Raw genomic sequence first — 13,602 nt, 5'->3', positions numbered from 1 at the left:
AGGCCTTTCAGTACGCAAGCGTACGCACATTATACACACAAATAATATTCAGAAGTCAGCATGATTTTGTGTAATCCTTGAGCCCAATAATGAACATTATTTCAAAATACGTGATATCGCACATTTGCAATATGGATTATTCATTTTTTTTTTCTCTCTTAATGTTATATTATCAAAGACTTGGAGTAAATGCATCTCGAAACCTTGTTTATTCTTGGAGAGAGGAACATCTCATCAGAGGGGGTAAACTTAGTCATCAACCCAGAGCCATATATACACAGAGTGTTGGCCAACCCGGTTCGAGTTGGACACAATATATCATATATAAGGCGAATACTGCTTTGTTGTGACCCAGTGAAACCGAGTTGACCAAACTCTAGCTGTGTATAGATGGCTCTGCATCAACCTATTTCTCGAGAGTAAGAGAACATGTTTGAGGGTAGGCCAACATATTTATGTGATGCGACACTACGCGACTCTTGCTGGGAAAACTGTTAAAAAGGAAGAGCGCCATCTGTAGGCTTTGTTTTCATTGATGACGACTCGTCAAATGTTCTGCAACCAACTTACCCCACCTTGCCTCGTTTTAAAATTATGATTACTAATTTAATATCGTGAAAATGTGGAATGTAAACTCGTTGACACCCCTCTCTCCCTTTCCCTCACCCCACCCCCTCCTCTCTCTCTCTCTCTCTCTCTCGCTCTCTCTCTTTCTCCCTTATATTTCATACTGATGCTTTCACAATCTTGCAAATTGCCAAAGCCTTAAATGTATAATTTGAAATGTAATATGTGAATAATAACAATCATTGGAGCAACTGAATCAGATTTAATTGTGCAAAATATTGTTTGCTTCTTTATTGATATATCGATCATTACCATGCAACCTTTTAACCATGTTTTTATGCTAAAATCATTTGTATACACTACCTTACCTTTTAATACTAAATTGGTCCAAAGACAAAACAAAATCTGCATTTAATCTACAAAGTATATTTTGTTTAATTCATTGTAGCATCTATTTGATTATATAATTCCCAGATTTGGGGTCGTGGTCGAGTGGTTACGTCGCCGGACTGTTGATCACAAGTCGGGGTTCGAGTCCCGCCGCGGCACTAATGTCCTTTGGCAAGACATTGATCTACATTTGCCACACTCAACCTAGGTGATGTAAATAGGTACCTTGAAATGCTAAAGCGCTGTAATGGCAGCACATCTAAAACTGGAGTAATGATTTCCAAGTTTGGAAGCGCTTAGAGACTTAATTGTAATTCGCGCTATATAAAAGCTGAGTATATTTTTTATTGGTGTCGCTTATTGTCTCTGTTTTTGTTATTAAAGAAAGAACACTAGCCATCTGGCTATGCAATTTACACCACAATATTTAATTCATTCGAATATCAAACAAATAATTATATTCATATTCATATATTGTATAAGTTTAACGTATAATTTTAATGCAAATATGGTAATATTCATATTTATTTAAACATGTATGTACCAAGTAATCTGCCACAATGTAAAACGATGGCGACACGACAAATGCTCCGGCGGCGGTTGCTCCAGGCTTTATTTTATCAGGGATGTGGGGTTGGGGTTGCATTTGGGTTGGGGGCTATGTTTGTGCTTGGTGTTGGTGTTAGGTAGGTTCTTGTCCGGGGTTTGGATCGGGAGTTTGATTAATGTACTGAATTGCCACACGGAGTAATTGTAGCCGAAGCAGGTGTCGAAGAAGCACAATAACGTTCTATGTACAAAACGAATTGAAATTTTAATACCATAATGTTATTACGCATATGTATTACGTGTAATTTTACTTTTTCACTGATGTATACTTTGTTTTTGTTTTTTTAACTAAAATTCAGCTCTCGGGCCGCGAATGTTTTTTTTAATGAATTAAAGTATTTTAAATAAGCAATGACAATTCAATTTAAGACACTTATGTACAGTTTGTTGGTGGGTATTATACATTCAAAGTTTATATTTTGTACATCTGTTTGTTCATTACTTTAATATTCATTATTCATTCATGTTTTTCGTTATTGTTTCATATATTCATTTACTTCTATCTACTCAAACTGGCGGAAGGTACACAAATAAAAACGAGCGTTGCAACTTGTTTAATTGAAATAGTTCGATTCTTCTGCTTCGAATTTTTTTTTTAAGCAATAAAATGAAATGTGAAATTCGAACATTAAACGATTGACCATAACTAATATATTTTGGAGAGATTACATTTTTAAAGTATATAAAATTTGCTCCGGCTGTAATAAGTGGCTATTGTAATAATTGCTAACATTAATTGAAGTTCTATATCATGTAACTTACCAAAAAAGAAATCAAAATCTACTCTTTGAAAAAAATCACGCTCTGCATGCAATTCTTGTCATATTATTAAAAAACGCATAGTTGAAATTATGTATGCAGTGTTTGGACACAAGTTTTAACATATCAATATACACAATATGGTTAGGATAATGATAATGAAGGTTATGTCTATTACTGTTCTTAACCATTCATGTAATTGATTAGTAATTCAGTAATTCAAATGATATTATTTCTCATGCAAAACATAATACAAGAATAATTATATCACAAAAACTACGCAATGAAACGACAAATATAATGGAAACAGCACGAGAAAAGAGGAAGTAACTTGAAGAAGAGCTTGTCGAAGTGTATGTTCCTCAGATGCTGTTTTACAATATAATATGAACAAAGTATACTTAGAAATACACGTAACATTAAATTTTATAAACAAATCAACTGGATTTTTCCCCGCTTACAACGCCTTAAGCCTAGGTCACAAATGCCATTACAAACTGCTACGAACGCCTTACGAACGATTTTCAGACAATAGAAATTCGGGAAGACAATGGAAAAACAGGGAGATTCGTACGAAATTATCGTTCGTACGAACCTTTGTGACCGTAGCATTACGTCCACTGCGGGACGCTTCATCAGGCTGACTATACCGACGGGTCTTTGAATGGTTATCAGAGAAAGGCAGTTCTATCCTGACATTTCCTGACCAATTATGGAAAGCCATTAGCATCTATGGAAATATTTCGTAAAATTTATTTTAAAAGCCATTAAAATGTTGATTGAAATCATTCATATTTTCTTTTATCAAGGAGATTTCATGTTCTTGATGTGGAATTTATACAAAGTCTACAATTCTTGAATTTTTGCTTTTTAATTTATTTTATTTTAGGGGTACAAATGGCTCTCCATAATTTTTAAGTCCAACTTAGAGTTAAGTTTGACTTAGGATCTTTGTGAAACACCCCCAGAACACCATGTTTACGGTCGAGAATCATATAGCATTAGAGACCGGTCGGCCCGATGAAGCATCCAGGAGTGAACCTAGAACGTCGCAAGCTTAGATTTTTGTTAGTACACTTGGCTTGATGAAGATTCTCTGGTGATTTATAAACTGAGTACTCTCTGGGGAACATCCATTATTATCTTTAGAAGGAAAAAGAGCATTATTTTCTCCGGGGATGTATCAATAAGAACGAGTTGAGAAATCAGATCTTCTTCTTCCAAGATAGTGGATTCCTCGTCGGGTTTTCCATCAGAAGAAACCAGAGGGGCTATCTCAGACAAATCTTCAGGTAGGACTTGCATTTCGTGGCTGGACGATTGGTCAGCAGGTTGAATGCTACTTACATTGGTCATATCATCACCAGCGTGAACTTCTTCAGAGGACACTGTCATGATAATGAATATGTATCAGATTATGCAAATGTGACACCTGTGACCTCAGGAGGTCAGATCGCATGTGCGCGATGGATATGCGATACGCGTGACTTGATACCCAGTGCGGGGAATAAACACCAGACTATGGTTTATGGAATTCAACTACTTTGTTAGTTTGTTTGCACTTAATATGTGACATTGGCGACGAGGATTAATGTTTCTTGGATGTTGAATCTGTGGCTACGAGCTGGAAAAGTTTCAACATGGCATTCGCTGGAGCGGAATTGTTAGCGCTTCGAGGAGTTCCACACTTCGATCCGACGGGTGGTGCAAGTATTGTCAGCGGCAAGTGGAAAGCTTGGCTTGAAGAGTTCGAAGCCTACGCCGATAGTCGCGGCCTGTTTCTGGACGGATGTACGCCGGCCCAGGAGGCGCAACGAAGAGCACTGTTGCTGTACACTGCGGGGCCTGTGGTAAGGGAGACTTTCAAAACACTTCCCAATAAAGGAGAGAGGAATGAGTATCAAAAAGCCACAGATGCCCTAAATGCTCATTATGTTGTCAAACCTAATGCTACGTTTCAAAGACATTTGTTCAGGAAAACAAAGCAGGAAGATGGTGAAACGGTTGCCCAATTTGTTACCAAATTACGACAGGTTGCTATTGGATGCAATTTCGTAGCTGGGGATGTAGAAAACCAAATTCTTGACCAAGTAGTTCAGTACTGCAGAGCTGATAAACTTCGCAGGAGAATGCTGGAGAAAGGAGGTGAGCTCAAGTTAAATGATGCATTGTCCATGGCTGCTGCTCTAGAAGCTGTTGAAGGTCAATTTAACTCCATGTCATTGAGAGAGAGAGAAAGGCCTAGAGCTGGTGGACAAGTTCAAGTGAACCAAGTATCGTATGAGAATGACAGAAAAAAGAATTTGGAATGCTACCGATGTGGGAACAAAGGACATTTTGGGAAGGATGCATCATGTCCAGCCAAAGGAAAGATCTGTCGGAAATGTGGAGGCCAAAACCACTTTGCGACGATGTGCAAAAGTAAGGCCAAGAGCACAAGTGAGGCGAGAGGAAAATTTAGAGATGGGAAGTCCAGAGATGGAAAGAAGTATAAGAATAGAGTTCGCCAAGTGGAAGGTGAACCCGGAAATGATAGTGATGATGACAACAGCCGTGGCCGTGATCAGAGGTACTATCAATTTGCTGTGAATGGTGATCATGAGAAAGTCCCAATAATCATTGGAGGTGTCACAGTCCCAGTGATAGTAGATTCGGGAAGTGATTGCAATGTAATAGATCAGATATTGTGGGAGAAACTGAAGAAGGACAAAATCATCTGCAAATCTACTAAGAGTACCAAGAGGCTTTATCCGTACACATCACAGATACCATTAACAACTGTTGGATGTTTCACAGCCACCGTAGAAGTTGGCAAGATGAAGTCGACTGCAGAGTTTGTTGTCATCAAAGAAAAGGGAGAACCTTTACTGAGCAAACATACGTCTAGAGAGCTGGGAGTGCTCCAGGTGGGAATTGTACATGTAAATGCGGTACAGAGCTATGCAGGTTTAAAGCATGAGTTTGAAGCAGTCTTCAAAGGAGTTGGGAAGTTGAAGGGCCGACAGGTGCGGTTAGCAGTGGATGAAACGGTGAAGCCAGTGGCCCAGCCTGTGCGAAGGACTCCATTTGGACTGAGAAAAAAGGTCGAGATGAAGATTGCGGAATTGATCGATCTCGACATCATTGAGCCAGTTGAACGCTCCACGCCATGGGTAAGCCCAGTTGTCATAGTTCCAAAGAGAAATGATGAAATCAGACTGTGTATCGATATGCGTAGAGTGAACGAAGCAATCATAAGAGAACGTCACCCCATTCCCACTATTGAGGAAGTCCTACAGGAGCTGTCGATTAGCAAGGTCTTTTCGAAAATAGACCTGAAGTGGGGGTACCACCAACTGGAGTTACATCCGGAGTCTAGAGAGGTGACAACCTTTGTCACTCATTGTGGGTTGTTCCGCTATAAGAGACTGTTGTTCGGAATCAATGCTGCTCCAGAGATTTATCAATATGAGATACACAGAGTGATAGCTGGGATAGAAGGAGCTGCGAACATATCAGATGACATCATTGTGCATGCATCGACCCAGAAAGAGCATGACAAGAGGTTGAAGCAGGTGCTTAGCAGACTGCGGGACGCAGGACTTACTGCAAATGCAGAAAAGTGTAAGTTTGGTGTCTCTGAGTTGGACTTCATGGGGCACAGACTGACTAGCGAGGGACTCAACCCAGGATTGGCCAAGGTGAAAGCAATTGCAGAGGCCCGTGAACCCCAGACTGCAACTGAGATGAGAAGCTTCTTGGGGCTAGTCAACTACTGCGCAAAGTTCATTCCGAACTTTGCTACATTGGCAGATCCACTGAGAAAGCTGACCAGAAAGGACACGCCATTTCAATTTGGTCATGAACAACAACAAGCGTTTAAGGCGCTGAAGGAAAGCTTAATGAGTGCAGAGACCCTAGGCTACTATGATCTAAATGCACCGACAAAGGTCATAGCGGATGCCAGTCCAGTTGGCTTAGGAGCAGTGCTGGTGCAGGTGCATGCTGATGGCCCGAGGATAGTAGCATATGCCAGCCGCTCGTTAAGTAACGTTGAAAGGAGATACTCTCAGACGGAGAAAGAAGCCCTTGGACTTGTGTGGGCTTGTGAAAGATTCCATGCGTACCTGTATGGAATAGAGTTTGATCTAGTGACTGATCACAAACCGCTTGAAGTCATTTATTCACCGAGATCTAAGCCATGTGCGAGAATAGAGCGGTGGGTTCTGAGGCTTCAACAGTACAAGTACAGGGTAGTCCACATCGCAGGAAAGTCCAACATAGCAGATCCATTATCAAGATTGCTGAAGGATGATCAACCGAGAGAAACTTCTGTGTTGGAAACAGAAGCAGAGAGCTTTGTGCGTTTTGTGGCAGTCCAGTCAACGCCAGGTGCGGTGACAACGAAGGAAGTCGAAAGAGAATCTGAACATGATCCTGAACTCGAAGTTATCAGAGAGTGTATTCACAGTGGACAATGGGATGATTGTCCATATAAAGCATACATTCCCATCAAGGATGAACTCTGTATAATTGGTCAGTGTGTGCTGAGAGGTAGCAGATTGGTGATTCCACAGGCACAGAGGCCAAAGATGGTGTCATTAGCTCACGAAGGACACCTGGGCATTGTTGGCACCAAACAGAATTTGAGAACCAAGGTATGGTGGCCAGGATGTGAGAAAGATGCAGAGAAATTCGTCAAGACGTGTCATGGTTGCCAAATCACAAGCAGGGGTAATCCACCAGAACCAATTCGAAGTACTATGTTGCCAACAGGACCTTGGGTGGATGTAGCTGTTGATTTCCTAGGACCACTTCCGACAGGAGAATCTATACTTGTGGTAGTTGATTATTATAGCAGATACTACGAGTATGCAATCATGAAATCAACCACTGCAGAGAAGACAGTCAAAGCCCGGGCTGAAATCTTTGGCAGACATGGGTTACCTGTGACGTTATACTCGGACAATGGACCCCAGTTCATCTCAGAAGTTTTCGCAGAGTACATGAACATTACAGGAATTCACCACCATCGGGTGACTCCTAAATGGCCCCAAGCCAACGGCGAGGTCGAAAGACAGAACCAGAGTATAGTGAAAAGGCTTAGAATTGCACAGGCAGAAGGCAAGGATTGGAAAGAGGCCTTGCTGACTTACGTCGCAGTCTACCGGGCTAGTACTCATTCGACAACGGGAAAAAGCCCGGCAGAAGTGTTGTTCGGGAGAAAGATCCGAACTAAACTACCACAAATCCAGGACATTAGTGAGGATCAGGAACTCAGAGACAGGGACCTCCAAATGAAAAGTGGTGCAAAACACTATGCAGATCTGAAGAGGGGAGCCGTACATTCTGACATAGTGCCAGGAGATAAGGTGATAGTAAGACGTGATGAAAGGAGGAAACTAGACACGCCATACTTTAGCCAGCCATACACAGTGACAGCAAGAACAGGAAGTATGGTAACTGTGAAATCTCCTGACGGAGTCCTGTATAATAGGAATGTATCAAGTGTAAAAAGATACATGTCCCGAGACACTCATAACGAAGCTGCCAATCCAGAGAGGACAGACGGCAATCCTGAGGCGGTGACCGGTATTCCTGAAGGGTCGGACGATAATCCTGAGGCGGAGACCAGTACTCCTGAGGCGGTGACCAGAGATCCAGACTCAGAGGCAGCGAGCAACACATCAGGCGGTGACCAGAGACATCAAGATGGTGATACCCAAGCAGAGACAACAAACACCAACGTTCCTATGGCAGCTGGTAGACCACAACGCCAGAGAAGATTCCCTAAGCGATATGATGATTTTGTGTGATTCCAGATCAATATGGTGGGGAGGAGCTCTTTGTAAAATAGCGACAGTGATATATGAAACTACATGTGCCAAGGAGAAATGTTTGGAAATCATTGGTTGAAGCCAAGTTATGATTTAAAGGGTGTACGCCTTGCGCTGCCCATATTTGTGAAATCGACATGTTGGAGAAATCACCATGGAAACCAAGCGTACGAGGAAGTTGTGTTATGTGCTAAAATAATAAGTTCTGATATATATGTTTCAATATTACACATACATTAATCAATGTAAAAGGGTGTACGCCGAACGCTGCCCTTATTGTATGTGATAGGTGTTGCGAAAAACACAAGTTTGAGTTGGAGCATCGATCAGTTTTCAAAAATGGATTCAATCATCGAAGAGAGTATTTCCAGAAACTTCAGCTTCAGCTAGTCGTATGAACGCTTGGAGATAACAGATGATTTACACGAACTCAAAACTAGAACTCAAATAGTATCCAGTGAACAGTTGAACTTTTATTTGGACCACAGACTGGATGCATGAAAGATATTGCATGAAAGATATTATATTGCATGTTATGTTTTATGTTGTTCAACAAAGTTGTTTGGAAGATAAAACATTTGGGAAAAGTTTATCGACCAGATAAATTTGTTGTTTGTTAGAAGTTGTTCTTAAAAAAAAAAAAAAAAAAAAAAAAAAGGAAGAAACAAAAGCAAATGCACCAAAGCATGTTTATTTCAGTAATTCACATATGGCTGAAACACAAGAACAAAAGAAATATTACAAGAATTTTCAGTGAAACTATAGTATAAAAATAGACCAGGATAAAGTTTCATTCTGGCAAAGGAGGGATGTCATGATAATGAATATGTATCAGATTATGCAAATGTGACACCTGTGACCTCAGGAGGTCAGATCGCATGTGCGCGATGGATATGCGATACGCGTGACTTGATACCCAGTGCGGGGAATAAACACCAGACTATGGTTTATGGAATTCAACTACTTTGTTAGTTTGTTTGCACTTAATATGTGACAGACACGTCTTCAGAAGTCACTTCAGATGCATCCAATTTCTTTGTACTGCTCCCCGGTGATTTGTCAGGATGTTGACTCCTACTTCTATCCGTCCAGTCACCCTGGGTTTTGGAAGCCATATCTCCCGTTTGTCCATCTCGAGAAGTGTGGTCATTGCTTGGTGTAGCTTCCTGAAGTACCTGGGTGTCGGTCTGTACTTTGGTCTGGTCCTCTTCTAGAGAGGCCCCATCTCTAGTAGAGAGCTGCTCATCATTGACACCTTCTTTATCATATTCAGCATCGATCTGTTCTTTTACTACACCTAACCGGCAGTAAGACAGAAAACAGATGATTGGTTTATTTCTCAAAACACATCAAATTGAATTATTATGATTGTGTAAAACTTATCGCAATGAATTTCAAATTTCTTTTATTTTTATGTTCTCCAGGTAGTAGCTGAGAACTTGAATATGGTAGTAAGCATCTGTTTGGCTTTTTATTCGCGAGGAAAATGATAACTGAAAGCTCTTTTTAAAAATAAAGTTGAGCTCTGGTCATCCTATTGCATTGTAAAAGAAAAGGGGTGGAATAGATCAGAAACAATGAAACATGTAGCATGTACTGCAAAGTTCTGGAGTCATCAAAATCATAATAAATTTGGCACAGTCTTGGTAAAGTAACAGGCACTGTACACAGTAAGATGTATATGGCACTACACAAATGGTGTCGGGGCTACCAACCTTGATTTCCTAATCTCTCTATGCTCAATACTCAGCCAGTACACATTTTCGACAAAAATTGTTTGGCAAATTACATTGTTTTGTAGTCTTGAACATTCAGTGCAAGTTTCGTTTGATTCCGTGAGAATTCATTTTTTTTTAAACCAAAACTCACCTTCTCTCTGCATTGCGTCACCTTAGTGTTTATATTAACAGTGTAAAAATGTGGAAAACGAATTTGATTGAGAAAATACCGTCAATCTGACTCTAAACACATGGGCCGTATTGTATACCGAATAGAACAGCATGTTGCTGAAGTGTTGAATGGGGTCCTCGAATACGAAGCTACAATTGTTCTTAATGAAAATATACGTTACCTTCGCTGAGATAAAGGTCTGCAAGGTTGACCAACTTGGCAGCTTGCAGTGCCTTCGTTAGCTCAATCCGTTCATCTTCCCTCGACACACCTCTTCTCCATTGTTTCAGCATATGACGAGTTCCATCACTGGTAACACGGCCGAACCTCATATTGGTCATGAGCGCTCTCTGTATATCACCATGTAAGATTCCCAGCTGACCACCAAGGCTGTCGATCTTGGCTTCGTCGTAAAGGTCGTCAGCTATCTGCTGTAATATGCCTGCAAACTCATTATCTGGAGGCTCGTCTCTAGAATGGAAAAACGACAAACATGGGGCGGTCAGAGAACGTAGGTATGACGAATCAACTTTAAAATTAGTACACATCTTTGCTTAGGTAAAGGGAAAAAAGTCAAAATAAGTTCTTCCCGTAATGAGACTATAGAGGATTATGTTAACTCTAATCAAGAGTATCATCTTCTATTTGTTTCATTACAGTATGTGTTCATTGTAAAAGTCAACCTATAGCAGTTGAATGACACAAATAGACAGCGATCTCATTACCATGCTTAACATGCTCGAATTATTACATTTTATTTAAATTCATTCAAAGACTTCACTTTCAACTCAAATCACTGTAGACTGGAATGTAGCTAAGATTTTCATTTCTTTATTAACAAGTTTCGATCTTTTATTCACTTCTGCGTTTACATTATCACAGGTGGTCACGAAATTTCAAAACATGATTTGGGATTTATAGAACATAAGTTTTGTCTTTTTACCACTGCTATTGACATTCTAGCACCACTCATTTGGTAACGGGTTTTACCGAAGCCCTACAGGGTATCCGGATCACACCTACTGGTAGGACAACCGCTAGGTTGGATAGATTTTCAGGGCAGGGTGGTATGTTATTAGAAGATTGGTTAGAAGAGGTTGACCTATATTGTGAACAGTCACAAATTTCAGAGACCCAAAAGGTCAGTGTGATCAAGGCTCATTTGGAGGGGCCGGCACGTAAAGAGTTACGATGTTATTCTGAAACACTAGATACAAATCAAATAGTTACTATTTTGCAGAACCACTTTGGTAAGACACAGACTGTACAGTCTCTGCAACAGGCCTTTTACGATCGCAATCAGAAGGAGGGTGAATCGTTAATGGAATATAGTAGGGACCTTAATCATTTATATGATAAAGCCATAGCAATAGCAAACTCCACACAAAAATCATCCCTTGAAGGTTTGCGAGAGGAAGCCATCATTGCTCAATTTGTTGCAGGAGCCCGTAGTATGCCAATTCGATTAGAACTTAGGCGCCTTCAGTTAGCTGGTTCAGCCAAAACCTTTGTAGATATGAGGGAGTCTGCTAGAAAGTTACTTAGAGAATTGGATACTGTTCAAACTAGGAGGGGTGCAGTAAGGATTAGCAGGATAAATAAATAAATAAATAAATAAATAATTTTGCGAAGATAGCAGCTCCTTTGTTTAAGTTAATTCCCCCTTTAGTTAAGGGGAGTTTAATTTGGAATGAAGAAGCAAATGAAGCATTTCAATTGCTAAAACAAATGCTTATTGAAGCACCAGTACTTTCCTATCCTGATTTTAAAATCCTTGAAGGGATTAGGCGCTTGCTTAATGCAAGTAGGGGAGGATGGGAAGCCCCACCCAGTGGCTTATGCCAGTCGTCAATTAAGGGGTGCAGAAAGTCAATACCCCGACTATAGTTCTTTTAAGTTAGAATTGTTGGCTCTTAAGTGGGCAGTTCTTGATAAGTTTAGGGATCATTTATTAGGGACTTCCTTTACAATATTTACTGATAATAACCCTTTGGCTCATCTTCGGACTGCTAAGTTAGGAGCCACTGAGATGAGATGGGTTGCGCAATTAGCCCCATTCAATTTTGATGTTAAATTTAAGTCTGGTATTCAGAATCGTTGTGCAGATGCATTAAGTCGATATCCCATATTTACAGATGTATCGGAAGAGGATATCGAAGATGTTATTGCTAATTGTGTTCAATCCTCATCTGTTAAAGTACAATTAAATACTTGTAGTTCCCCTGTACGTGTGCATAGTGACAATCCTGACCAACAGTCGTTTGCAGAGCCTAGCTCTTCTGGCATATTTCCATCTTACACAAAAGATCAGTTAATCCAAATGCAGAAAGACAGGGGCGGATCTAGCTTTTTGCTAAAGGGGGGGTTGACCAAAATAATGACGATGCGGAGCATCGTCCACGAGCCGCGAAGCGGCGAGCCGATTTTTTTTGGGGTGTTTATTTGAACCCCGTAAGTGATGTTTTCCTGGCATCTATTAACACAATGGAGACCATAAAAAGCAGTGCATGATAACGTCTTTTTAAATCAAGTAACAGTTAAATACACAGTTATATCCAGAGTTATCATGTGTTTGGTTAAGTTACCTGATGAGTTGAATATCTTCTCACAATATTTGCACTTGAAAGGGTTTCTCTCCAGCGTGCGTTCTTTTTTCTTTCTTTTTTTCTTTCTTTTTTTCTTTTTCTTTTTTTTTTTTTTTTTTTTTGGGGGGGGGGGGCCGCCCAAGGGGGGGGGGGGTTGCAACCCCCCCAACCCCCCCTGGATCCGCCACTGAAAGAAGACCCCGAACTGAAGTTTGTATGGGAGCGGTGGTCCCAAAACTGGGCACCCGGTGATGAATACTTCAAACATCCTTCAGAACCTGATAATGTTAAATCATGGTTGACTCATTGGTCTCGCCTTTCATTGAAAGATGGTTTGTTAGTAAGAAGAGTGCTAGACCCTGTATTTGGGGAGATATTCCAAGTTTTACTTCCTCAATGTTTACGTAAGAATGTGTTGGTAGGATGTCATGATGAATGGGGACATCAAGGTAGAAATAAGACCTATGAATTAATAAGATCTAGGGCCTTTTGGCCAAATATGAATACTGAAGTTGGTTCTTATGTCAAGAAGTGTGTGAAATGTGCTAAGGCTAAAGAGATGCAACCTCGGTCCAGAACGCCTATGAGGCATTTGTTGGCTTTCAGCCCACTTGAAATAGTGGCAATAGATTTTGTTAAGTTAGATAAAGGTAAAGGTGGTTTCGAAGATGTTTTAGATATTACAGATGTTTATACTAAGTTAGCTCAAGCAATTCCATGCAAGGATCAGCATGCTTCTACTGTAGCTAAGGCTCTACAAGAGCACTGGTTTACTAAGTACGGTATTCCAAATAGACTCCATAGTGATCAGGGACGTAATTTTGAGGGTAATGTGATCAAAGAAATATGTAAGCTTTATGGTATATCCAAGACGCATACCACTCCATATCACCCTCAGGGTAATGGTCAAGCCGAGCGTTTTAATAGGACCCTTTTTGGTTTAATTAAGTCTCTTGATCAACGTGATAGACGTAGATGGCCTGAAT

The 13,602-nt window shown here is 40.5% G+C and overlaps 1 protein-coding gene across 1 annotated transcript; it reads left to right on the top strand.

Moving 5' to 3' along the window:
• Positions 1 to 3,965: 3,965 nt before the first annotated feature.
• Positions 3,966 to 8,120, top strand: LOC115921435 (uncharacterized protein K02A2.6-like). Its single transcript, XM_030978920.1, has one exon. It carries the CDS (start codon positions 3,966 to 3,968, stop codon positions 8,118 to 8,120), a length of 4,155 nt encoding a protein of 1,384 aa, XP_030834780.1.
• Positions 8,121 to 13,602: the final 5,482 nt, after the last annotated feature.

Source organism: Strongylocentrotus purpuratus, unplaced genomic scaffold, assembly GCF_000002235.5.
Source record: "Strongylocentrotus purpuratus isolate Spur 01 unplaced genomic scaffold, Spur_5.0 spur5_scaffold_1, whole genome shotgun sequence".
Classification (NCBI taxonomy): domain Eukaryota; kingdom Metazoa; phylum Echinodermata; class Echinoidea; order Camarodonta; family Strongylocentrotidae; genus Strongylocentrotus; species Strongylocentrotus purpuratus.
Note: the sequence above shows the minus strand (reverse complement) of the source record. Positions and strands in the feature narration are given on the sequence as shown.

Bases quoted from the DNA above. Each gene is read 5' to 3' on its own strand.
- LOC115921435 (XM_030978920.1), top strand. From the start codon at position 3,966: ATGGCATTCGCTGGAGCGGAATTGTTAGCGCTTCGAGGAGTTCCACAC.